Genomic DNA, 24515 nt, shown 5'->3' with positions numbered 1-24515 from the left:
AGATTAGTAAGTCTTAGAGTTCTCGGGAAGTGGAAGCAGGATGATCAGCTCAAAGATAGCTTTGGCAGCCGGCCATGGTTCACACCATTAATCCCAGCACTCAGGAGGAGAGGCAGGTAGAACTCTGTGTTTGAGGACAGCCCTTTATTAAACGTTAGATCCTGTCTCAAAAAACTAAAACAACAGGAAAAGATAGTCTTTGGCTACATAGAGAATTTGGAGCCAGCTGAGATGCATGAAATTTTGTTTCAAACAACAGGGATTAGACCGGTAGCCCAGTTGGTAAAGTGCTTAGTATACAAACATAGGTTTGGGGCTCAGCACTCAAGTGAAAGCGGTGTGAGGTTGCTCTTGCTTATAATACTAGCCCCTGGGAAGGAAAAACAGGCAGGTCCCTGGAGCTCACTCTGAAACCAACCGAACCAAATTGGCAACCTAATCTCTCACCCATTACCAGTGAGAGACCTTGTCTCATAAACAGGTTGGACAGTTACTAAACAACACCCAAGATTGACCTCTGGTCTCCATATGCATGTGCACACACACCTATACATGTATGCTATATCTATACATGTATGTTATGCCTACACATACATATAGTAGGAAGAGGACAGAAGGTCCTGGTCCTAGCTACCATTCCCTGAAGATTATAGCCAGTAAATGACCATTAAGAAAAATTTTCTTTTTCATTTATTTATTTTTTATGGTTTTAGAGCTTTATTGTAGAAAGGCAGGGAGAAAGAGAGAAGGTAGAAAGAGGGAGACCACTGGTCCTGGCCACTTGGAAAGAAGGGGGAAGGGAGTGAGAGAAGGAGGGCTAGAGAGGAGAGTAAAAAAGGTGAGCGCTTAAAGAGCTTCATTTATTTCTTAACTTTTTTTTGAGATATGGTCTCATTAGGTAGCGCTGGCTGGCCTGGAACTTGCAACATAGACCAGGCTGGCCTCACACACAGAGATCTTTCTGCCTCTGCTTACCTGAGTGCTGAAATTTAAAGTGTGTGCCACTACATCCAGCTATGAAAAATTTATTCAGTAGTATTAAAGTATCCTAGCAGGTGGGCTCCAGGCAGTACCATAAAATCACACCATATAAGTTTAGTAGAGAAAAACACAGGACGGTGGCAACAAGGACCGGAGCTGGAAATGGGCTTTCTATGAAGTTTCTTGAGGGTAGATTTGGGCTTGGCTGTATTCTGAGAGGGTGGGCCTGGTGGTTGGCTGTCCTCAGAAGCTGGGCCTGGCCACTCAGGGCCTTGCAGTAGTATAGACCATGCTTCTATAAATAAGCCTGTACATACGCCTCAATAAACAACACTAATTACTGGGTCACATACAGAGATACCAAGAAACTGTCACATTGGAGTTGGATATTTTAAAGAAGCACTGTAATTAGTTACCAAGGGTGTTGGCTGTTGAATATCATTTTCAGCACTAGTGTACATGTGGCACATAGACATACATGCAGGCAAAACATTCGTAATTTTAAAAAAACAGCCTGCTAAAGTTTATAACCTGAGGTTTATAGTTTGAAGCCAGCTGACTAGTTAGTTCTCTTTGGGCTTGTAAACTTGGCCTTGTGAATTTGCATGGCTTACAGTACTGCCTGGCCCTCACCTGGGTTACATTGGAAACATGCTACACCTCAGTTTTAGTCACGTGAAGCTTTTGTGTTCAGTTTAGTGAGGGAGTTTTAAAGGGAAGCTGAGTACAAAGGAAGCAGAGACCGAGCCCCTCTCACCTGTTCACTCCCATGACTGAAGGGCTTGCCTCTTATGTGCAGGAGCTTGAGTGCCTTCAGGACCATCTCGATGACTTAGCTGTGGAATGCAGAGACATCGTGGGCAACCTCACCGAGTTAGAGTCCGAGGTAAGTAGTGAGTAGTCCTAGAGGAGAGGGGCCGCCAGCATTACTTAGCACCTTTGTTTCCATACTCTTGAGAGAGCAGATTGTCTTGTCAATTTAATCCCAACACTGGGGAGGCAGAGGCAGGTGGCTCTCTTGAGTTTGAGACCAGCTGATCTACAGAGCAAGTTCTAAGGCAACCCAAATTGTTACAGAGAAACTTTGTCCCAAAAAAACCAAACCAAAACAAAAGAAAGAAACAAAACAAAACAAAAGAAGGAAACAAACAAAAGGGAGGGGGAGGAGGCTATAGAAGAAGGAAGATGAGAAGGAAAAGAAGACAGTAGCCCATTGTGCTGAAGCCCGACCCTTCTATCACTGCTCCAGAAGCCGTATAACTGTCTATACATTTAGCTCTGAGGTTTTTTTTTTTCTTCAAAATTATCATTTATTAGAGCTTTTCTCACTTGAGAAAACATGGCTCCTGCATTTCAGGTTTAATCACATTTAAAAGCAATCTAAGTAGCCATGGTCTCTTTAATCTGAAGCTCTGTAGTGAGGTCATTTGGTACTATTTCTATGCTTAATAAAATCTTGAGACTTCCAGTTATACATGAGAGATTGAACCTGTATTTATCCCTGTTATAGCCTGAAACCTACTAAAATATAAAACATGAGGTTAAAAATCCCAATTAGGATAGATGATACTGTTTAGAAATAGAAAGACCATAAAAACTCCAGAGAAGTTGCATGCTCTAATATTATTGCCAAGTATTTCATCTCCCTGTTCTTAATTCTGCCTCTTCAGTTGTTCAAGTTGATGAAGGCTCTCCCTGCCAGGCACTTTAATGCCACCACTCAGGCAGAGACAAGTGGATCTCTGAGTTCTAACTGCAGCTACATAGTTAAGACAGGGACACACACACCGATAGCCTCCTCCTCCTTCCCTGGCCTTTGCATAGCAGAGTAACTAATCTATTTTATCTTCTACAGGATATACAAATAGAAGCTTTGCTGATGAGAGCCTGTGAGCCTATCATTCAGAACTTTTGCCACGTAAGTGATGTCTGTAGGAACGAGGGTTACTAACATAACCAAGTTCAGCGGGACTTTGGGCCCCAAGGGTGTCTCTCTCTTCAGCATACATTACTGTTGAGTGATAACCAGCTTAGGAAGTAAAATTTAGAACTATAAACACAATTGAGGGAGAGGCCAACATCTGAGAACCTTGTTTGATTGTCCAACTTAATTCCGCAGTTGGTAGCACTCTGTAGTGGAGCAGTGTGTGAGATGATTTCATAGGAAAAGATACAAGAGGGAAACTCCAGGGTGTGGCTGAGCTGCTTCTCAGGAGCTATTGCAGTGGTAGTAACTAGTAACTGTCCATTACGCCTGGTGCTTAGGGAATCACTTACCTTGTTTCTTACTCACAGGAGGGAAGTACAATTAGTAACTGTTAAGATCTGAGAGATAGGAACGGTCCCGGAAGCTGCTGCTGGCATTATACAAGGACATAGTGATAGTCCTCATGGCAAAGGTTCCTGCTTCATGAATTTTATTCTGCTGAATTGCTATCGTTCCTGATTTCTCAGGCTTGTTTTTGAATTTATGGCATATCTTTATTTTGAAGACTTGGAGGGTCACTCCTATTCACATTTTCATGGATGGCACTCTAGATTGTATTGTTAGTTGTGACACATAAAGTGTAAGTGTGTGCTGTCTCCCCCAGGATGTGGCAGACAACCAGATCGACTCTGGGGACCTGATGGAGTGTCTGATCCAGAACAAGCACCAGAAGGACATGAACGAGAAGTGTGCCATTGGCGTCACTCACTTCCAGCTGGTCAGTGCCCTTCCTGTCTTGTCTGCTGTGCTGACTGTGGGATAGCTGCCCCTGCTTTACAGCAGCCATGCAGCTCTGCTATTCCCCAGCTTCTCAATAAACTGGGCTTTTCTCAACAGCTTAGCATGTGGTGAGATGAGACCTAGTCCTAGGGAACATTCGTTACAGAAGGGATAGAGACAAGAGAGCCAGCAGCTCCTGCTCTGGCTGTAATGCTCACATTAAGTGTCACTTACGTCACGGGGATCTGTAGCTCTGTGTGGTGGGTGTACATCAGTACACTGGACCCTGACGCCTCTCTTCTGTCCCTACTGTCGTCCCCCCTTCTCTTCCCTCCCCCACACACAGTGTGCTGCTCTAAATCCCTTCACAGCATATCTACCTTTTTTCTTTTTAAATCATTCAACTTAGATTTACCATTTGAATAACATGGTTTGACTACACTCTTGGTAACAAGCAGCAGCTAAGGAGGTGGGGTATAGCAAGCACTCTGTTCAGAGAGGACGATTTGTCAGTCAGCTGAGGCTATTAACTGTTTTCTCAGAGCCAGGAGCCCATATGCTTGCATTCTATTATGTTAATGGGCTCTCTTGCCCTGCGGCCATCTAGACTCTAGTAAAAGATGCCAGAACAGGTGTAGTCTATATCGTAGCTGCGTGAGCAGGGCAGGTTCAAGGAAGGAAAGCAAAGCCAGCACAGGGGCTGTGGAATGAAAGGACTTCGAGAAGACACACTAAGATATCCCCTGGGGGATAGCAGCAGGAATTGACATAGTGAGCTCAGAAGTGTGATTTGAAGTACAGGAGGACCTGTGTGCTGTCACAGGGAGATGTGAGATCTCAGCAGACTATGAAAGGTCTTATGACCAGCCTCAAACTTGCTTTATAGCCAAGAATGACCTTGAACCTCTAATTTTCCTGTGCTGTTTCTGTCTCCCAAGTGCTGTTGTCAAGGGCATGCATTTTATGTCGTGCCAGTTTTGTGCATGCTAGCCAATTGCATACATCCTCAGCCTGTGAATGCTTTTTGTCTGACATGTCACTCATTGTTCTTAATCATGACTTCCACAGAGCTGGTTTTCTTTCTCATCTTTCAGGTACAGATGAAGGATTTTCGATTCTCTTACAAGTTCAAAATGGCCTGCAAGGAGGATGTGTTAAAGCTTTGCCCCAACATAAAAAAGAAGTATGTATCTCTTTAAGTGATTTGTTCTGTTTCCCTAGCTTCCCTCGACTACAGAGTGGGTGTGTAGGGTGTGAGGCCCAGAGGCCTCCTGTGTCTCTCTTTGGTAGTCTAATCAAACTGCATTGTCTGCCAGACCATTGCCACAGCTGCCTACAGTCACACTTGTCCATAACCATAGGTATTATCAAAAGAAAAGCTCCTGGAAGGAGGGAATGCTCTGGATTTTTTTTCTAGGTTCAGACTGCCTGTCTGAGTCAGGTGTAGGGAGCATCTGGAAAAGGCAATTGCTGGCTCAGCCTTTTCCCAGCATCACCCTAGTGTGTCATCTCTGCAGAGAAGCAGCACAGGCCTCACTGAAGTAGAGCTTTGGGGAGGAAGTAGACCTTGACTCTCTTGGGAACTAGGTCTCAATGAGGAGACTGCTCAGCTTTGACAGCACAAATCTTACAGGTTGTAAGGGGAGGAGAGCCATGTTGCTTGGACATATTTTCCCTTTTGTGTGTGATCAGGTTCCCATTTTGGAGTTCTTATTAATAAGTATTGAATTGTCCTATCACAAGTGCTGTGTGTGGCCTCTGTTCCAGTCAGAACTAAAGTCATCATTCAGGCTACTGCCTGACTTCTGAAGGTGCAGTGGGGCCATGTTCTAAAGCCACAGTGAGTGCTTAAGTCTACAGATAGTACCAACCATTGTATAAACCTTTCCCTATACTTGCATACCTATGACAAAGTTTAGCACATAAATTAGCCACAGAAGGAAAATAACAGGTACTAATTATATGGACAGATAGGGTGGCACACATCTATAATCTCAGAACTCAGGAGACAGAATAAGAAGACTATGAGTTCCAGGCATTCTGGGATACATTGTGAAATCCTGGTTGTTGTTGTTGTTGTAAGAAAAATTTAAAACAATATACTCTATATAGTCATATGAATATATAGTGGAAGCTGGTGGCACATGCCTTTAATCCCAGCCGCACTCAGGCTGAAGAGATAGGTGGATCTCTGAGCTCAAGACCAACCTGGTCTCCATATGGTATTCTAGGATAGCCAAGCTTATACTGTCTCAAAAAAAAAAAAAAATTATGTGAATGTAGATATAACATCTATAGCTATATCCATAACAATCTCGGCATACTTTTTCCCCTTTCAAATTTAGAACTTCACCTTTTCAATCAAAGGGTGTGATTGTGAGTGTTTATTTGCCATATCCAGGGTCTGGGCTTTTTGAGCCATTGTTAATAAGGGCGACAGATGAATTATTTAAAACAACAGCAAGACTTGCAAGAGAGACATTTAAAAACACAGCTATATGTTTATGAATGAACTCTTTCTTTTTTTTTTTTTTTCTTTCTTTTTTCTTTGGGGGAGGGGTCGAGACAGGGTTTCTCTGTGTAGCCCTGGCTATCCTGGAACTCGCTCTGTAGACCAGGCTGGTCTTGAACTCAGAAATCCACCTGCCTCTGCCTCCCAAGTGCTAGGATCAAAGGCGTGCGCCACCACTGCCCGGCTATGAATGAACTCTTAGTAAACAGTGTGGCCCCAGCTCCTGTTTCAGCCTAGTGCTTGGGCATTCAGCCCCTTTAGGCAGACAGTCTAAAGCCTTCTCCTTCCATGGCAGGGTGGACGTAGTGATCTGCCTGAGCACCACTGTGCGCAACGACACTCTGCAGGAGGCCAAGGAGCACCGAGTATCACTCAAGTGCCGCAAGCAGCTTCGTGTGGAAGAGCTGGAGATGGTAATGCCTCCAGAAACCACAGGACTACATAGGACATGCAGTAACAGTTAGCAATCTTTCCTTGTGCCACTAGCTTCTTTACTGTTTTGAGTTTGGTTTTAAATGAAAGAACATTTTTTAACCACACAACACAGGACTCCAAACTAGGACAGAGTCAAAGTGCAGTCACTGCAGCCACTGAATCAGTGCTGTTGTCCTGGGCACTCAGCTGTCGTTGGCATCACTTGTCTGATCCTCTGGCTGCCAGAGAAGCAATGAGACTGTCTACTTCACTTTTCATCTCCAGCAAGAAAGGAGGGAAGGGCAGTCTCTCTTTGCCTTGAAATAAAACCTTCTCCCTTACATCTAAGTGTGTCAGCTTGGGAGCTGTGGTTGCTGCACAAGTGGCCCATCTGAAACAACTGAGCGCGCGGGGGGTGGTGGGGGTTGGGGGGATAAGGGGACAACTTCAGCTACCATTGTGAAGCATGAGACAGAGTCGCAAAGGAAGTTTTACCACTTAGTGCTTAGTCACCTATCCGAGCCATTAGTCAACAGACAAGTCTATAACAATTTGACATCTCCATGGGGCTAGAGAGATAGTTTAGTGGTTAAGAGCACTTAACACTCTTACAAACTGACCCGAGGTCAGTTCTCAGCACCCAAAATAATGAAAGTCATCCTTTAAGAAAATATTGACATCTCCAGCTTAAAATCCTCTCATTTCTCTTCCACTTGGGCTCCTTCTCATGTAGACAGAGGACATCCGTTTGGAACCAGATCTGTATGAAGCCTGCAAGAGTGACATCAAGAACTACTGTTCTACAGTGCAATATGGAAATGCTCAGGTACTGTCTTTGATTACAGATCTCAAGTCAGCGCACCCTTGCAGCCCCAGCTCCTCACCGTTTCCTTTCATTGTGCACTTGGGCTGTCCCAGAGTGCTTTGCCTGTTTTCTCCTGCTACTCCTCTGCATGCACTCTGCCTGTCTGCCTAGTAGGCTCCTGGTTGTTTCCTCCACACAGCTTCCCAGTGACTCCACTTCGGCGTCTCCCAGGGCTCTACTGCACAGTTCTCTTTTAGGACCTCATGAGTGCTGGGCTAGCATTCTACTGAGCTGCGTCCCTGCTCCTTTCTTCCCTTTTGTAATTAGAAGATATTACCTGTTCAAAATAAAGTGGTTTTTTTTTTTTACTTTTATATGCATGTGATATACCTTGATCATATTGGCTTCTTTATTCAGCTCTCACTGCCTGCCCATGGTCTGTATGTGCTCTTCTGATAGCACCTCACACAGAAATCTCTGTATGTTTGATTTTTAGGACAAGGTATCATGTTTCCCAGCTAGCTTCAAACTCCCTAGGTAGCTTAGGGTGAGTGGTCTTCACCTGCTCGTCAACCTGGTTTAAACCACCTTGCCCAGCCGGGCATGGTGGCCCACGCCTTTAATCCCAGCACTCGGGAGGCAGAGGCAGTCGGATTTCTGAGTTCGAGGCCAGCCTGGTTTACAGAGTGAGTTCCAGGACAGCCAGGGCTATACAGAGAAACACTGTCTCAAAAAAACAAAAACAAAAAACAAAACAAAACAAAACAAAACACCTTGCCCAGCAGCAGAATCCTTATTAGACATCAAGTAAAATCACCCATGAACTTTTTCAAATAACACAGAAGCAAATCCCAGAATCACCAGGGTTTGAACTTAAGGTTTTCATGATTTTTTTTTTTAAGGTTTGCTTATTCATCTACCAAGGCCCAAGCTAGGTTCTTTAGCCTCTGAGAGGCTTTCTTCCCTGTCTTCTGTCCATACTTTGCCTTTGTCTAAAGTCTGAATTCTCCGTTTCCCCGCTTTTGTAGTTAGTCTTTCTATTAGGTTTAGTTTCTGTTTGATGGAAATGAGATCGGGCAGGATCTTGCTCTCTAACACGGTGGGCACTTGTCAGCACAGATTCTTCTTCTGGGTGCCATTCCTTCAGATACAGCTTTGCTTTCCCTTCCTGCGGAATCCTGTGGACAGGTGTTGCACCCAGGTCTGTCCCTAGTGACCTTTTCCATCTCCTTCTTAATGGTTTCCAGTCTTGCTTACTTTGTGTTACATTTGTTACAATTGCTCAGGGTGCCGGGGCGTGGTGGCACAGGCCTTTAATCCCAGCACTCGGGAGGTGGATTTCTGAGTTCGAGGCCAGCCTGGTCTACAAAGTGAGTTCCAGGACAGCCAGGTCTATACAGAGAAACCGTGTCTCGAAAAAAAACAAAACAAAAAAAAAATTATTCTTCAATTTCTCCCTCTCCTTCCCTCCCTTCCCTCTTCCCAACCCCCCCCCCCCCCGTTTGCTTTTTAAGACAGGGTTTCTCTGTGTAACCCACGCTGTCATGGTACTCAATATTTAGAGCAAGTTGGCATTGGATTTACAGAGAGACCCATCCCTTTGTCTCTGCCTCCCAAGCACTGGGATGAAAGAAGCCTGTGCCACTGTTGCCAGACAGGTCTCTCATTCTTTTGTTTGTTTGGTTTTTTGTTTGTTTTCCAGGCAGGGTTTCTCTGTGTAGCCCTGGCTGTCCTGGAACTTACTCTGTAGACCAGGCTGGCTCAAACTCAGAAATCTGCCTGCTTCAACTTCCCAAGTACTGGGATTAAAGGTGTGCGCCACCACTGTCCAGCTTTTTTTTTTTAATATTATTTATTTATTATTATTTATACGAATACACTGTAGCTGTCTTCAGACACACCCCAGAAAAGGGCATCGGATCCTATTACAGTTGATTGTGAGCCACCATGTGGTTGCTGGGAATTGAACTCAGGACCTTTCAGAAGAGCAGTCAGTGCTCTTAACCGCTGAGCCATCTCTCCAGCCCAATTCTCTCATTCTTTAAACAGTACCATTGAGCTTTTTCAGTTCTTAAATCTCTGCTTGCTTCTTTTTATAACTATATATTCTAGATTCTTGTTTATCATTTTCTACTTATTGCTTCTAGGGCATTTACATGTGTTTTTGCAGTCTCCTTTGAGTGGTCTATTACCTTTTCCTCTCAGGTTTGAGTTCTTGGCTTATGTATCATTTCTTAAGGTGTTAGTGTGATTTAACAAGTTAATGGTTTCTAGTTGTGCCTAACGTCCTTCAGAGAAGTATTGTGACTTCATGCTGCAGCCCTGACTTGGCACTGCTCCCCACCTGCTTTCCTTGGTTACATGTCTTACATTTGGTATAGTAAGGAGACTACTTCAGTATATGCTTACCTTAAAATCCATCCCATGACGCTCTTTATAGTGTCACTCCACCTCTGCTGTCACAGCTCCTCATAGTTTGCCTTGAAGATGGCATTGGATACAATTCACACTTAACATCTAACACTGTTCTTATAAAATATGTGTTGAGTTTAATCAAATTTCTAGACTTTATACCTGCTCTCTAGTCAGAGAAGTCAACTGTGTGCTCCACGAGGAATCCTTACAAGGAGTGGCTCAGGAAAGCAGAAGAAATCAGAAAGCCTAAATGGGTTCTTTTTAGATTCCAGTACAGCCTGCTAATCACTCTGAATTTTTGTAATTTGGTTCACTGTTGGCCCTAAGGTTATATAAATGCATGAGAGTAATTCTCCTTAATGAGAGAATCCTTACTCCTATTGCCTGGAATTAGAAACAAAAGGTCCTGGGTTAGAAAAACAGTGAGTGTGTCAGTCAGAATCGATGACTTTCAACCCGACACACTTCCTAACACAACCATAACTCTTGTGTTACATGTGACTGTTTGTTTACTAGATGAACTGTGAATTTCTCGTCTATTTCCTAACTCAGCTGGAACTCTTCTGTTGCAGATTATTGAATGTCTAAAAGAAAACAAGAAGCAGCTGAGTACCCGTTGCCACCAGAAAGTATTTAAGCTGCAGGAGACGGAGATGATGGACCCAGAGCTAGACTATACTCTGATGAGAGTCTGCAAGCAGATGATTAAGGTAAAAGACCAAGGGCGACCTAAGTGACAATAGCAGTGTGATCCTTTCCCGTTGTGTCCTGTTAAACACAGCCAACATGGTGATGCCCTCGGCTGTGGGTCTACAGTCCAATAGCATTGTCTTCACCTGCCAACTTGTGTGTTCCTGAGCTCCAGAGTCTCTGGGAGTGGAACAGTGAGAGTGTCCATTAGCCCTCTAAGCAACATGGATGCTGCTCATGTTGGGAAAATTACAGAACTGAACTAACTAGCTTGCTTTGAACAAAGTTCAGCTAAATAGGTTGCCAGGAAAGGTGGGCTAAAAAAGCCACAATCCAGTGTTTTTTTCAGATCATATCCCACACTCTCAAGATGTTGCTTTCTGTTCAAGATTTTTACATTTTACTTAATGTGTATGAGTCTTTTGCCTGGGTGTATGAATGGATACAGTATATGTGCCTGGGGCCCACTGAGACCGGAGAAGGCATTGGTTTCTTAGAATTAAAGTTACAGGTGGTTATAAGCTGCCACGTGGGGGTGGTGAGCTGAACCCAGATCCTCTGTAAGAATTACAGCAAATGCCCTTGTCCATTAGCCATCTCTCACCTGCAAAATGTGTAGGTATTCTATATATTCGTTTGCTTCAAATAATCTACCAGTGACTGTTTATTGGTTTAGGTTTTGTAAGACAGGGTTTCTCTGTGTGGCCTTGGCTGTCCTGGAACTTTTTCTGCAAACTGATTGGCTTCAAATTCACAGAGATCAGCCAGCCTCTGTCTCTTGAGTGCTAGGTTTAAAGGTGTGTGCCACCACTACATGGCTTCCAGTGAATTTTCTTAATGGTCCTATACACACACACACACATACACACACACACGAAAATTAAAATTAAGGAAGTGCAAAGAAATGTTAATAAAATTTTCACTTCCTTTAAAATACCTGATTCTACCAATAACTGTTAGTGGGAATTTAATGTTTGTTTATTTGTGTGTGTGTGTGTGTGTGTGTGTGTGTGTGTGTGTGTGTGTGTGCACGCACATACCAAAGAGAAGAATGGCGGGGGAGGGGGGACACAAACACTAAAACAAGAAAGGGAGACCTTATGGTGAAGGAAGGATCCTAAGCAGAGTTTGAGTTGCCGTGACCAGACGTGCAGATTGACAAGTACAGATGGAGTTCATTACCAGCCCCAGACTGAGCTCTAATTGAAGGGAGGAGAGCAGAGTGTGTACAGGGGCTAACCTCACATTTGGATTACAGTGCTCACCCCAAATCCCTGTCCACATTAGTTAACAGTTATTCCTAAGTACTACCTCTGTGGCTGGGTAGGGATGGCCCGAGGGCATGGTGACTGTTCTGTTCATACTCATCAAGTAATGACATGTGTGAAACGGCCTGTACTGTAACATAGCCATAGTAATAGGAACCAAGCCCGAGCAGAATTTACATCCTGTGTGGTTGATGTCCAGTGTTGGCAGAGAGAAATGTGTGAAATGCAGGAGATAAAAAGTAAAGAGGGGCACCGGGGCTGGGCACTTACTGATGCTTAGCTGTTCCCTGCTTACGTCAAGTGATGCCTTGACTTGTGCTTCTGTGAGCTCCCTGGTAACTGGAAAAGCAATCACGGGTAGATTAGTTGCCAGTCTGAGATAGCCATTTTCATATAATTTTATTTTCTTTGCAGCGGTTCTGTCCAGAAGCAGATTCTAAAACTATGTTGCAGTGTTTAAAACAAAATAAGAACAGTGAATTGATGGATCCCAAATGCAAACAGATGATAACCAAGCGCCAGATCACCCAGAACACAGGTACCGTCTTGCTCAGCTCTACTGCTTCTGTTGAGTGCATCCCAAGTCGAACTTGCAGGACGTGTTGTTATCTGAGCCGTGCACTCTCCTCCTTTGCAGGCGTTCCAGAAAAATAGAATGAAGGTCAAAGGGAAAGGGTCGAATTTAAAAAACAAAAAATAAATCAGCATTAGAGTCCCTAGGACAGTAATTCTAGAGATTTACTCTAGAATTTCAAACTTCATGAGCACAGTCAATAATTTTCAGAGGGAAAATTTCAGCTCTTGCCTGGGAAACCTTGTACCTTAGTGGACAAAAACTGTTAGATATTTCTTTCAAAATTATCTATTACGGACAAGGTTTCTGCTGTCCAAATGATACCGTTTGTTTTTAAGTATTGGAGCACAGACCCCTGCAGAGGTGAGGGCTTCCTGAGAAGGAGTCAGGTGCCCTGAGCTGAGTCACATTGCTGGTGTTGGGGAGAATAGGTCTGGTAACAGGCACACTTAATCCAGCACATGAAAGACTGAGGCAGGAGGATTGTGAAGTTCATGCCTGCTGTCATACCTTCCCCTGTGAAGGGATGTGTTCCTTGAACTGCAGGAAGTCCGTCCCTCCTTAAAAACAACAGCAGTCCTGGCCTGATATCTCATCTGCTGTTAGCTAACTTAACAAATCAGCATTTATATTCCTGACTATTGACATACTGTGCCCCTATGACCCCCACCCCCACCCCTCTTTTGTTTTTTTGAGACAAGGTTTCTTTGTAACTCTGGCTGTCTTGGAACTCACACTGTAGACCAGACTAGCTCAGACTCAGAGAGATCCAATTGCTTCTGCCTCCTGAGTGCTGGGATTAAAGGCTTGCACCACCACCTCCCTCTTTGCTAATATGCACCCCAGCTAGTTGCACCCCAATTAATATGCCCCCTTTGAAAGATGAATTTCCAAAAATTTGTGAAAATCTACAGGTGAACCATTTTCTCATATATTAACATGTTTTTATTCTAGATTACCGCTTAAACCCTGTGCTAAGGAAGGCCTGTAAAGCTGACATTCCTAAGTTCTGTCATGGCATCCTGACCAAGGCTAAGGACGATTCAGAGCTAGAAGGCCAAGTTATCTCATGCCTCAAGCTGAGATATGCTGACCAGGTATGCTGGCCAGGCTCTATAGAGCTGTGTTGATGCGCATTTTTCCATGGACATCACTAGCATACTCCTGTTGCCATTTTTATGCCTTCCCCAAAATGGGGTGTGAGGGCTCAGGTAAAAATCGGATGCTCTCAGGTATGCTGATTTGGTCTCCCTTTGTCATCTCCAGCGCCTGTCCTCAGACTGTGAGGACCAGATCCGTATCATCATCCAGGAGTCTGCTCTGGATTACCGCCTGGACCCTCAGCTCCAGCTGCACTGCTCAGATGAGGTAGGCTATGCATGCAAAGGAGGGCTTCCCCCAAAAGGTGACAAGAAAGTTCTATACCATATATTCTTCCTAACTCGGGGTTACCTACAGGCCTGTCTTGTAGGTAAGACTTCCAAGTTCTACATAACCCTGAACCAGACTTGGCGTTAGTTTGTTACACTGCAGTACTGCTTCCACACTCTACTATTGAATAAGAATATTCTTTTATAATTGCTTTTCCATGCACTGTGAGCCTCCCTGATTATTCTGGAGAGCCATTCAGAACCCATCAAGTCTTACCAGAAAAATAAGAGTGCTCTCTAATGCCTCTAAGCGCCTGTCCTTAGAAATCATTGGTCTACTCAGCTAGAAAAGGCTACCTGAGGAGCCCTGTTTAGATTGCTCTTAAAGCTATCTAAAGAAAATGGTTTATTCTCTTTTCTGAAGATCCTGTTTGGAAAGTCCATGACATGCAACACATGTCAAGTTGACCTTCCTTCTGTGGAATCACAGAGGAAAATGTAACTCATTTTCAGAATTGACAGTGAACTTTGAAAGGAGAACAGAACTTGGGCGTCCGGCATCAAGTACAGGTGTGGGGAGGGCGCCGTCCACTGGGAAGCTGTTAAGCTGACCCTCGGGTGCATGTTTGGGAGAATCAACATGGTTATCTTCAGAGGCCCGTGTTTCTAAAGACAGTGGCATTGTCTCTCAGCTGTCCCTGAGAAGCAGGCCTATTCAGAGTCAGCAACGGGCACTGTGTTTTCAGGGCTGGTTAGACAGAGTCGGTCTTCTCTGGAAGCCGGCTGGTTATTCCTCTTTAGGATAGCCCTGTTTCCTTGTCTCCTGAGTAGATTGCCAATCTATGTGCTGAAGAAGCAGCAGCCCAGGAGCAAACAGGCCAAGTGGAAGAGTGCCTGAAGGTCAACCTGCTCAAGATCAAGACAGAGCTGTGTAAAAAGGTAGCCACCCTCATCGTGCCTCATCTCTTGCCTCCTTTTCTCTTTGTCTTTTAATTCTATTACATTATTTATTGGAAGAGAGACATAGAAGAATGGTCAAGGACCATATTATGGTTTGGAAAGGAATAACAGCATAGAATGCTGGGTAGAAAGGCTTATATTTTGTATTGGATACTTTTTTTTTTTTTAATGAGACAAAGGTTTTTCTGTGTATCCCTGGCTGACTTGAAATGCTCTCTTTAGAGCAGGCTGGCCTCAAACTCTGAGATCCACCTGCCCCAGCCTCCAAGGATAAACTTACAGGCTGTGTATATTAAAGTTCTCAATTTAATATTTGAGTTTCACATTGTTCAGGTTTTCAAAAGTAACAGACTATATCAATAAAATATTAACGTATACATACTTTAAATTAATGTGGCATGCCAGAATCCAAGAACCCTGCCTGATGATCCAGTCTCTGTATACTATCCTGGATTCCTCAGAGGTAGTTAGCAAATTAAATCAGATGCCAAAAGTCTACATTCTGTACATACTGAATCATATTACCACCCTCCTAGCCCAGAATAGTTTCTGGTTCACCTTCAATTTTGGCTTGTTTGTTTGCATGTTCTGTAGAGTATTACAACAACAGATTGGATACCTTTGTTCTACAAAGCTCTCTCCACAATGAACTTCCCTTTTCAGGAAGTGTTAAACATGTTGAAGGAAAGCAAAGCAGACATCTTTGTGGACCCCGTTCTTCACACAGCATGTGCCTTGGACATTAAACACCACTGTGCAGCCATCACCCCTGGCCGCGGGCGTCGTGAGTAATGTTTGTCCAGTCTGCCCCCATCTGAACTTCCTTGAGTGGAACAAAAGCTACCTTTGAGTTACCAGTTGCAGCTACTGTGTTCTGTGGCTATTATCCAGTCATATACAGCATCTCTGTATGTCTGTTCGATGGTAAAGCCAGGCTTTGTGGTGTTAGGTATGGGAACAATTGTGCAGGTTTGAACTGACCAGAGCCAGAGATTTCGTGAAAAAATAAATTTGAGATATTTATTAGAGAATCAATAATTCAGGTACAGCTAGGCATAGTGGTGCACACCTTTAATCCCGGCACTTAGAAGCAGAGAGAGGCAGATCTCTTTGAGTTCAAGGCCAACATGGTCTATATAGAGAGTTCCTGGAAAGCCAGAACGACATAAGAACTCTGTCTTCAATCACCATCCTGCCCTCTTTCCCCCTTTCCCACGCTGAACATCGCAGGGGCCATAACGTCACCGTGGCAGCTCCTCAGCGTCTGGAACTCAGGTGACACACAGCTTGTTTCTGAGCCAGGGACACCCAACGAAAATGGAAGGTGTTTAGAGACCTTGAGCAGCTGACACCTGTGGGATCTTGGTAAAGGTTTTTAGAGAGAATCTGACTCTGTTAGTCCTAAGGAGCTGAGTTCTCAGATGCTTGGGGATCTTCTCCCAGATTTTATAGAATTCTTTCTGTGCAGTTGCAAACTTCTTACTCATTTGCTTCCACAGAGATGTCCTGCCTGATGGAGGCCCTGGAAGATAAGCGAGTGAGATTGCAGCCAGAGTGCAAAAAGCGCCTCAATGACCGGATTGAGATGTGGAGTTATGCAGCCAAGGTAAAGACCAAGAGAGTTTCTGACATGGCAGCCTCTTCTGCCAGTTTTTATCTCTGTGGCATATGTCATTGGTGTTATCTTGACTAGAAATTGAGCAGTAGGTATATTCCAAAAATCAGGCCAGGCGTGGTGGTGTACATGCCCATATCTGTGAGTTCCAGGCCAGCCAGGCCTATGTATCCTGTCTCAAAAGAAAAAAAAATTATTGTTTCTAAATCTGGACTGTTTATGAACCCTGAAATACCATCTCCCTCACAACAGACTAAGTCTACAAAGCATTGTCTCAGTTTCCCAGACTCCAATACTGAAAGGTTATCACCTATCATGACTGTCAGCCATCCCTTCATTCCTCCTGACAGAAAGAAGACGCGTGTGAAGCCCCAGGTTATGTGGAACAGCACACACTAAGCCATCTTCCCATGTTGTTGTCTTCCTCTCCTTTGAGCTCCTTAGATTATGGCTGAGTGACACAGAGTCACTCACTGACTATTGTATGCTAGCAAATCTCATTAATTGCACCCTCCCTACGCTGCTCATTCATATATGTGTGTATGTATATGTATGTATATATATCATGAACATAGGAGGCACTCATGTTTCCCTTTACCACGCTTCTGGAATGGTACCCAAAAGAACAGTTTTATGTGCAGTTAGGAAACCTTTGATCCTGGTTCTACCACATGACTCATTGGTGGAGACAGTGGGAATTGAGGATAAAAACAGTTAAACTATAAATGTCCAAAATTGGTGTATGTTAAAGCGCAGTCTGTCATTCTAGGTGATGATTATACAACGTTTTTGATGTGGAAATACTTACAGTGTGGTAGTTAATAAGTAAAGTCAAAATAAGAAACTTGATAGAGACCAGCCAGAGTGTGGTGCACGGCTGTAATCCCCGTGCTTGGAGGGTAAGGCGAGCGCATCACAGGTCTGCGGCCAGCCTGCACGGAGGCCAGCCTGCACGGAGGCCAGCCTGCAGGACCTTCGTCTAACAGCAACAAGGATGTCAAAATGACACTTCATAGCCACAAGAAAAAGAGAAGGAAAGAAAAACATAAACATGGTCTCAGCCTTTCAGGAGCTGCTGGTGTGTCAATGGCACATGAGGATGATGGCACCTCCTGGTGTCTTCCTCCATCTCAGTTTGTACAGGGAAACCTGCAGTTTATGATCCAGAGTGTTACAGCTGTGTTGATTTTCCTTCTCTCTCCCCATGAACTAAAAGATATGAATTAGGATGTACATGAGGGCTGAGTGGGTAAACACCTGAAGACCAGAGGCCGATCCCTGGAACCTAGTCAGAAGCAGGAGTAAACTGACCCCCCGGCGTGGTCCTCTGTCCTCCGCAGGTTGTCACAGCTTGTGTGCACTAACATACTCACATCTTACACATACAAGCACATGCACAGAACAAGAATAGCAGTAATAATTAAAAAAGAAAAGAAAAGGCCAGGTCTTATGCTGTGTGTCATTAATCCCAGCACTCGGGAGTCAGAAGCAGGTAGACCTCTGAGTTAAACACCAGCCTGAGCTACATAGTGAATTCCAGGCAGCCAGAACTACATAAAGAGACTCCATCTCAAAAAACCAAAGTATTTTTTAAAATTAAAAATATTTCTAATTTAAACTAAAGAAAAAAAGATAGTTGAACTAGTAGGTGTCCAAGGGACAAGTTAGACATGGCCCTGCTACCCACCCAGCTTACCCTCAGAGGATCATATTGCTGTCTCCTTTCAGGTGGCTCCAGCAGATGGCTTCTCTGATCTTGCCATGCAAGTGATGACATCTCCCTCAAAGAACTACATCCTGTCTGTGATCAGCGGGAGCATCTGCATACTCTTCCTGATTGGCCTGATGTGTGGACGGATCACCAAGAGAGTGACACGAGAGCTGAAGGACAGGTAGAGGCGCAGGCCTGACCACCAAGGAGCCACCGCCCGGGCCCGCCTGTACAGCCGTCCTGTATAGTGTACCCTCTCACTGCGCCCTCTAACGGTGGCACTGACACCCACAGTAGAGCAGCATCAGGTGCCCACTGCATCTTCCCATCCAGACTTGGCCATGTCCTCGGTGTCCTCCTCCTCCTCCTCCTCCCAGCTGCCCTTGCAGCGTCGGCAGCTGGCTGCTTTGGTGGTAGCTTTTGTTGGCGAAGGTTTACCTGCCTGTAGACAATTCTGTCATACCTACAGAACTGCTGGTACTTCCAGACCGACTCACCTGACCTGCAACTCAAATTTTTAAAAAAAAAAAACAAAAAAACAAAAGACAAAAAAATTTTAAAAAGGAAAAAGTGTATATAGTAGAACTTCTCCTTCAGTCTTGACTCAAACAGTAGGATTATTCTTTCATGTAAATGCAGCAGGTGTCAGCAGGACTTGGAGGAGCGATGCATATCCCGTGCCTGATCATTGACATGTCTGTTTCCTCTCCCAGAAGCAACTTTGGCCCACATCAAGGCAGGGACTTCAGCAAGTAGTGGGGACACTAAGCAGCCTGCTCTAGGGCCTGTTTGCTTCTACTGCAGTGTGATGCCTTCTACCCTCTACCCCAGACGAGCCACTGCGACCCACAGTCTCATAGCAACAGGCATTTCTGTGTCGCCCACTTCAGTGCAGATGTGAGCCTCTCTGTGTCAGTGGAAGCGGACTAGGGAGGGAGCAGAGTCTGAAGCAGGCCTGGGTGCACAGCCAGCAGGGGCCCAGCCATCCTCTTCCTCCAAGATGGGATAGAGCTGCCTCATCTTGATGAACCCTCATAAATGTGGGGTTCCCTGGAAGTTCTCTACCTCGACAAGAAGTAGTTACTAAGTTGGGGTGTAGGGCTTCTAAGATGAGGGTGGGGGTGGCAGGGCAGGAAGGAACAGGTGTAGGACTTGCTTCACTTAGTTTGCTGAACAATAGTACAGGCCAGAAGAGATGGCTTCTGAAGATTTAGCGTGATCTCGGGTGCGTGGCTGGCATTGAAGCCTGACTTTCTGTGCATGCCAGGCAGACTTCCTGACTGACAGGCAGACTTCCTGACCAACAAGCTCCTTTGTGCCTCTAAATGAAGGGATGTGGAAAGTGATTGCATTAAAAGATGGAGGATTTTCTTCGTTCTTTTTTCCCTCCTTTCTGTTCATTTGCTGCGTGTACCCACTCCAGTAGGCACTGGCTCAGTGTTACATTTTGGTGATCTGACAACCTTCCATAGTCTGAGCTTTACAGGAGCAGGATCCCCAGCCATCTTCCCTCACTCCTCCAGTGTGAAGATGACAGGGCCGGAGCATAGGAGGGAGGAGCCCAGGCACTGCAGTTCCCCTTTGGCGAGTTTGGGCCATGGTGTCACAGTGGCTGTACAGAGGGTGGCATGTACAGTAGGAGATATATTTATATAATATATATTTTATTAACCTGTTAGATGTCCACAGAGTATTATAAATCATGTGCCTAGAACTGTCCACACAGACCCAGGCCCCCTCGGTGCCGCCCTGCTCCTGCCTCCCATATGCACCTACAGCTGCTGCCGCACTGGAGCCATGTGTCTTCCTGAGATGCGTTCTGTGCAGGCTCTGTCAGTTGCTCCAAATCACTCTGTGTCTCACCTGACTGACATTCATTTGAATACTGTGGTTTTCTTTTCTGCTGCCTTTTCTGGTGGCAGTGAGTTCCAGGGCTAGCTGTGTATCCCCTGCATAGGGTAATAGAAGTCACCAGGGGAAAATTTGCAAAGCTTCCTGGGCCCCTACTTACTGCTTCTAGAGTCTTCCTGATTCTCAGCAGCTGTCCTGGGATTCTTGAGTTTGATGAGACTTAAAACTCCTGCTCTGTAAGCAACCTCCTCCACTGCTAGCTGGCTGAGCCAATCTAAAGGTCCCTCCCTCCCTCCCCCGAGAGTCTCCGTGTCACATTGATGTTCCACAGTTAGACGGGGGTAGAATCATAGCTCTGATCCTGTGGCTCCCTTCCGGTATGTGCTTAGCATATGATGTGTGTCTCAGCACTGCTGCTTCTGCACTGACAGGAATCCACACTGCCTGCAGCAGATTTGGAGGTTTGGTGGGTTTGGTGAATTTGATTCTTAAACTATTTGCCATTAGACATGGTCAGAATAGAAAAAAAAAATAGCTACTAGTGTTTTAAATTGCTTAGTACAAGGAAGTGACCATATTCCTTGGAGTAGTTCTTATGACTTGATGGTCCTAGGCCTGGTCTTAAGCAGGTTTTTCTAGGCTATGTCTAAGGGGCCCAGTGCTGTCTATTCTGTAGCTCATTGGGCTTAGTAGGGTGGGCTCTGTGCCCTCATAAGTCAGTCATGGGTATAAATTAGATAGACATGAACTTGCCAAGAACCCCAACCTGGCCGGGCAGTGGTGGCACATGCCTTTAATCCCAGGACTTGGGAGGCAGAGGTAGGCGAATTACTGAGTTCAAGACCAGCCTGGTCTACAGAGTGAGTTCCAGGACAGCCAGGGTTACAGAGAAACCCTGTCTTGAAAAAAAAAAAAACAAAACAAAACAAAACAAAACACAGACCTACAGTGCGAGCCAAAGTCTGAGCCTCACCCTTCACTGTCCTGCTTTCATTGCCTAAGAATAGCAGTTAGGGGGTGTAGGCCAAGGCTCAGGCACTGCTAAGTCACTGTGGGCTAGCTTGCCAGCTCATGCCAGTGTCTTGGGGACCACTGGTGGTAGGTACATTTCCCTTTGGTATTTCAAAAAGCCGGGGCCTGGGCCAGGGACAGGGCATCTGTGGACCAGGTCAGAAATCTGTCAATGAGCCAAGAACCAGACAAACTAAACTTCTTTTCTGATGGGGCTGCTTCTAGTGAAGGGACTCCAGGAGCAAGACATTTCTTTTAACCCGGTCCCTGGACTTGACTGTTGTCGCTGCTCTTGGGGGTATTTTAGCAGTCTGACCCTGGGAAAGCCTTAACTCTCTGCATTCCCAGAGAACTTCTGGCCACCATTTCCAGTCCTGGTTCTGTGGATCAAGCCAGCTTGCTGAGCCATGCATCCTTAATAGGCAAGGGCACTCCAGAGCCACTGATGAGGTGACATCTAGTGATCAGGTGATAACAAAAGAGTTCAGTACAGGTACCATGACTACCACCTCCTGTTCTTAGATAGGAGCATGCAGTCCACTGTCCCAGACGAGTTGGCAGAAAGTTATCCAACTTTTTATGTCTTCCTGTTGAAATCAGCTGATGGAAGATGCTCTGCTTCTCAGACACTAGGACGAGGGTGGAGTTGTGTGATTAGTATCCTCGGCCTTCCTAGAGAGCATCCACTCTTGTGCATCAGTGTGACTTCCAGAACCCCCGCCTCCCTTAGAGGCTATGGTACCGTTTCTGGACTTTCTGGAAAGAAACCTCCCTTCCATTCTTTTTTCCCTACCCCAAAACAAAACAAGCTTTTTCCACTTGCCCCCAGTTCAGTATCTCAGAAGTCAACTGGCCCAGTCTGGTATCCTGCAGCCTAACACAGGGCCAGAGAACCAAAAGAAGGTGTGGCTTTTTGAATCCCATGCTTCTTGGAAGTTTGTGTTTCTTCTTGTGAGTGTGAAAATTCAACACAGCTCCGAACACCCCCTTGAGTTTTTTGCTCTTTGGGCACACTTAGTAGTTCTGAAGAGTGTGACCTTCAGGGCCCAGGTCTCCTGACCCATCTCTGCCCCACTTGGCTTCAGTTCCCAAGGGGCTGTACCTGACCTCTCGCCTCCCCTTCCCTCCAGGTAGCTTTGGTTTGCCATCTGTTTAGCTCCACTTCTCCCTGGCCTCTCCACTACGGAGGCCTGGATCACCTGTTATAGTAACCAAGTCTAAAGCCAAATTTCCCTTCTTGCTACCCAGACCTCAAACAACAGTGAGTTGTAAAGCAACCAAGATTAAACCTCAGGGTGACACACTCCCCTGAGCAGACAGTGAGACTGCTGTGGCGGCTTAGAGGCTGCTTGTCACCCAGAACACAAAGATACGGTTGTCTGTGCAGACAGGTGGTGACAAGGGGTTTTCTCTGACATCTTCACCTGGGCACTGAGCACCAGGCACTGGAGAGCTTCCAAGGTGAGGAGGTGCGCAGACAGACCGTGTCTCTATGTCACGTTTCACCTTCTCCCAGCTCACACTGACATGAGAACCTCAGAGCGTGGGGTCCTTACAGGAACAGGTCCCAGGTCACTTGGCAGCACGGTCGTGGCCGAGCGCTTCCTGATGGCTACTCCCAGCAAGCAGGTCAGCGGCAATGGAAAGGCAGAGCGCACAGCATGCTGTGCAGGGTCTTGGGCCTCTAACCTGTCTTTGCTTTTCGTTTTTGTTTTTTGAAAGAAAAGTACAATTAACAAACCTCTTTTGTAAATGGATTTCCTTTCTATGTATAAATCCCCTGCAGTTCCTTGTTTTTACTGTTCATGCTGTGTAATTTTGAGATGTTACTGAGATTCTGAACATAATGTGCATTTTTTTCTGTACAGATGAAATGGGAGAATTTAATAAAGAGTTTGCAGGTTTGTATTTGTCGAATATTCTCTGTAATAAGTGGAGGGAGTCTCTTACCCTTGCAAGTTTATAAGTTTATAGAGCTGTGAGCCAACTTAGACACAGGCCTTGCCGATGGGGTCCTCGGATCCTGGCTTTTTGGGGCCCAGCAAGGTGAGACTTCAGGACTTGGAAGGGAACCTGCAGCCCCTTTACAGGGATCTGCAGCAAGTTGGGAGGTACATCGTGGGTTTCTTGAGAGGGGCTGCTTTTTCCTGAATTACTCATTCTTCCCATGTGTGTAAGGCTCTGTCCTGGAGAGGGCACAGGCGTGCCTCCTCTCCTGGGTATCCCACACATGCCTAGCATGGCCCTGTAGCCGCTGCCCGACTCAACCGTTGTCATCCCCTTCATCAACCCCCTCTCTCTCTTCACTGGCCTAGCCAGCCATAGTCCCTGGATGTCCTTCCTGGGTCCTCACCTCTGACCCTCCTGTTCTCCTCAGAGCATCTAGGTATTCAGCGTTAGCAGCCTAAGGAGTATATCTGGTAGCAGGCAACTCTTGCATAACTGTGTCTGTGTGTCACTTGATGGTTGTGTGGAAGCAGTCGGCTGGGCCCAGGGCCTCTCCTCAGACCTGCTTCTGTTCAGGTCATCAGCTGTCACTGGAGCCGAGGGGCTGAGAAAAGACAAGGGTGACAGAGGAAAGGCTGAGGAACTTGAGGGCCTGTGTGTCCTCACCTCAGGAATTCCCTGTCCAGAACCTTGTCAGCATCAGCCCTGAGTGTGAGGATACAGCCCTCTGTAAGCTCGTGGCTTCTCATCTGGGCATACAGCATAAGGAAGTTGCCATTGGAGTGCCCAGCCCTGCTCTGTCTTACAGAGAATACTAGAACCCCAAAGCTGCCTGGCCCTGTAGGGAGCACACTGCCCGAGGCCCACCCTCTGGCTTTGTGGATAGGAATTTTTCAGGTAGAGTGTAGGGCAACTTCAATCCTCAGAGGCACTTGGCATTTGTTCTCAGGATTTAGAGGGCATTAGCCAGGACAGGGAGAAGATGGTGGTTATCTGAAAACCAATAAAGACATTTTAAAACTTGAACAACCTGCACTTGTAAGATGGCTCAGCAGGTAAACTAGCTTGCTGCCAAGCCTGACCACCAGAGTGGAATCCCCAGGACCCACGTGGCAGAAGGAGAGGACCAACTCCTGAAAACTGTCCTGAAGTCCATGTGAGCTAGGCGCTCTTTCCCCGTACCTACAATACACATTAAAAAAAATGCCAGCTCATATATTTATATTTTTAGTATAGAACTAGCCTTTCAAATAAACACAGGCTAGAGTGATTGCTTAGTGATTAAGAACACCGGGTGTGGGTTGGAGAGATGGCTCAGTGGTTAAGAGCACTGACTGCTCTTCCAGAGGTCCTGAGTTCAAATCCCAGCAACCACATGGTGGTAACCATATGTAATGAGGTCTGATTACCTCTTCTGGTGTGTCTGAAGACAGCTACAATGTACAAATATTTGTTTAAAAATAAGCAAATCTTAAAAAAAAAACACCGGGTGTTCTTCCACCTGGTGGAACTCTGGACTCAGGGCTTCCAGCACCCTTTCTGGCCTCTGAGGGTATCAGGCACCCACATAGTACATAGGCAAAGCGTTCATACACATAAATCTTAAAGAGATGGAGCAATGGAGATGGCTTCAGAGATGAGAGCACTTGCAACAGAGGCATGAGGGCCTGAGCTCAGACTCCTG

At 45.6% G+C, this 24515-nt stretch overlaps 1 protein-coding gene across 2 annotated transcripts in view; it reads left to right on the top strand.

Moving 5' to 3' along the window:
* The window catches only part of Glg1 (golgi apparatus protein 1), a 105927-nt gene extending 83110 nt beyond the window's left edge, over window positions 1-22817 (top strand). Inside the window, exons 13-26 of one of the 2 annotated variants that reach the window (NM_001368315.1) lie at window positions 1781-1867; window positions 2837-2899; window positions 3573-3686; window positions 4783-4871; window positions 6496-6613; window positions 7348-7440; window positions 10407-10544; window positions 12207-12330; window positions 13321-13463; window positions 13633-13734; window positions 14568-14675; window positions 15291-15480; window positions 16196-16302; window positions 18040-22817. In NM_001368315.1, the coding sequence (NP_001355244.1) occupies window positions 1781-1867; window positions 2837-2899; window positions 3573-3686; window positions 4783-4871; window positions 6496-6613; window positions 7348-7440; window positions 10407-10544; window positions 12207-12330; window positions 13321-13463; window positions 13633-13734; window positions 14568-14675; window positions 15291-15480; window positions 16196-16302; window positions 18040-18207 (1644 nt within the window). In that variant the 3' untranslated portion in view covers window positions 18208-22817. The remainder of the gene's footprint in view (window positions 1-1780; window positions 1868-2836; window positions 2900-3572; window positions 3687-4782; window positions 4872-6495; window positions 6614-7347; window positions 7441-10406; window positions 10545-12206; window positions 12331-13320; window positions 13464-13632; window positions 13735-14567; window positions 14676-15290; window positions 15481-16195; window positions 16303-18039) is intronic. The other variant, NM_009149.3, reaches the window with a different exon arrangement.
* Window positions 22818-24515: the final 1698 nt, after the last annotated feature.

Source organism: Mus musculus, chromosome 8 (genome assembly GCF_000001635.26).
Source record: "Mus musculus strain C57BL/6J chromosome 8, GRCm38.p6 C57BL/6J".
NCBI classification, from domain to species: Eukaryota; Metazoa; Chordata; class Mammalia; order Rodentia; family Muridae; genus Mus; species Mus musculus.
The sequence above is the reverse complement of the archived record's forward strand: the minus strand, read 5'-3'. Positions and strand labels throughout refer to the sequence as shown.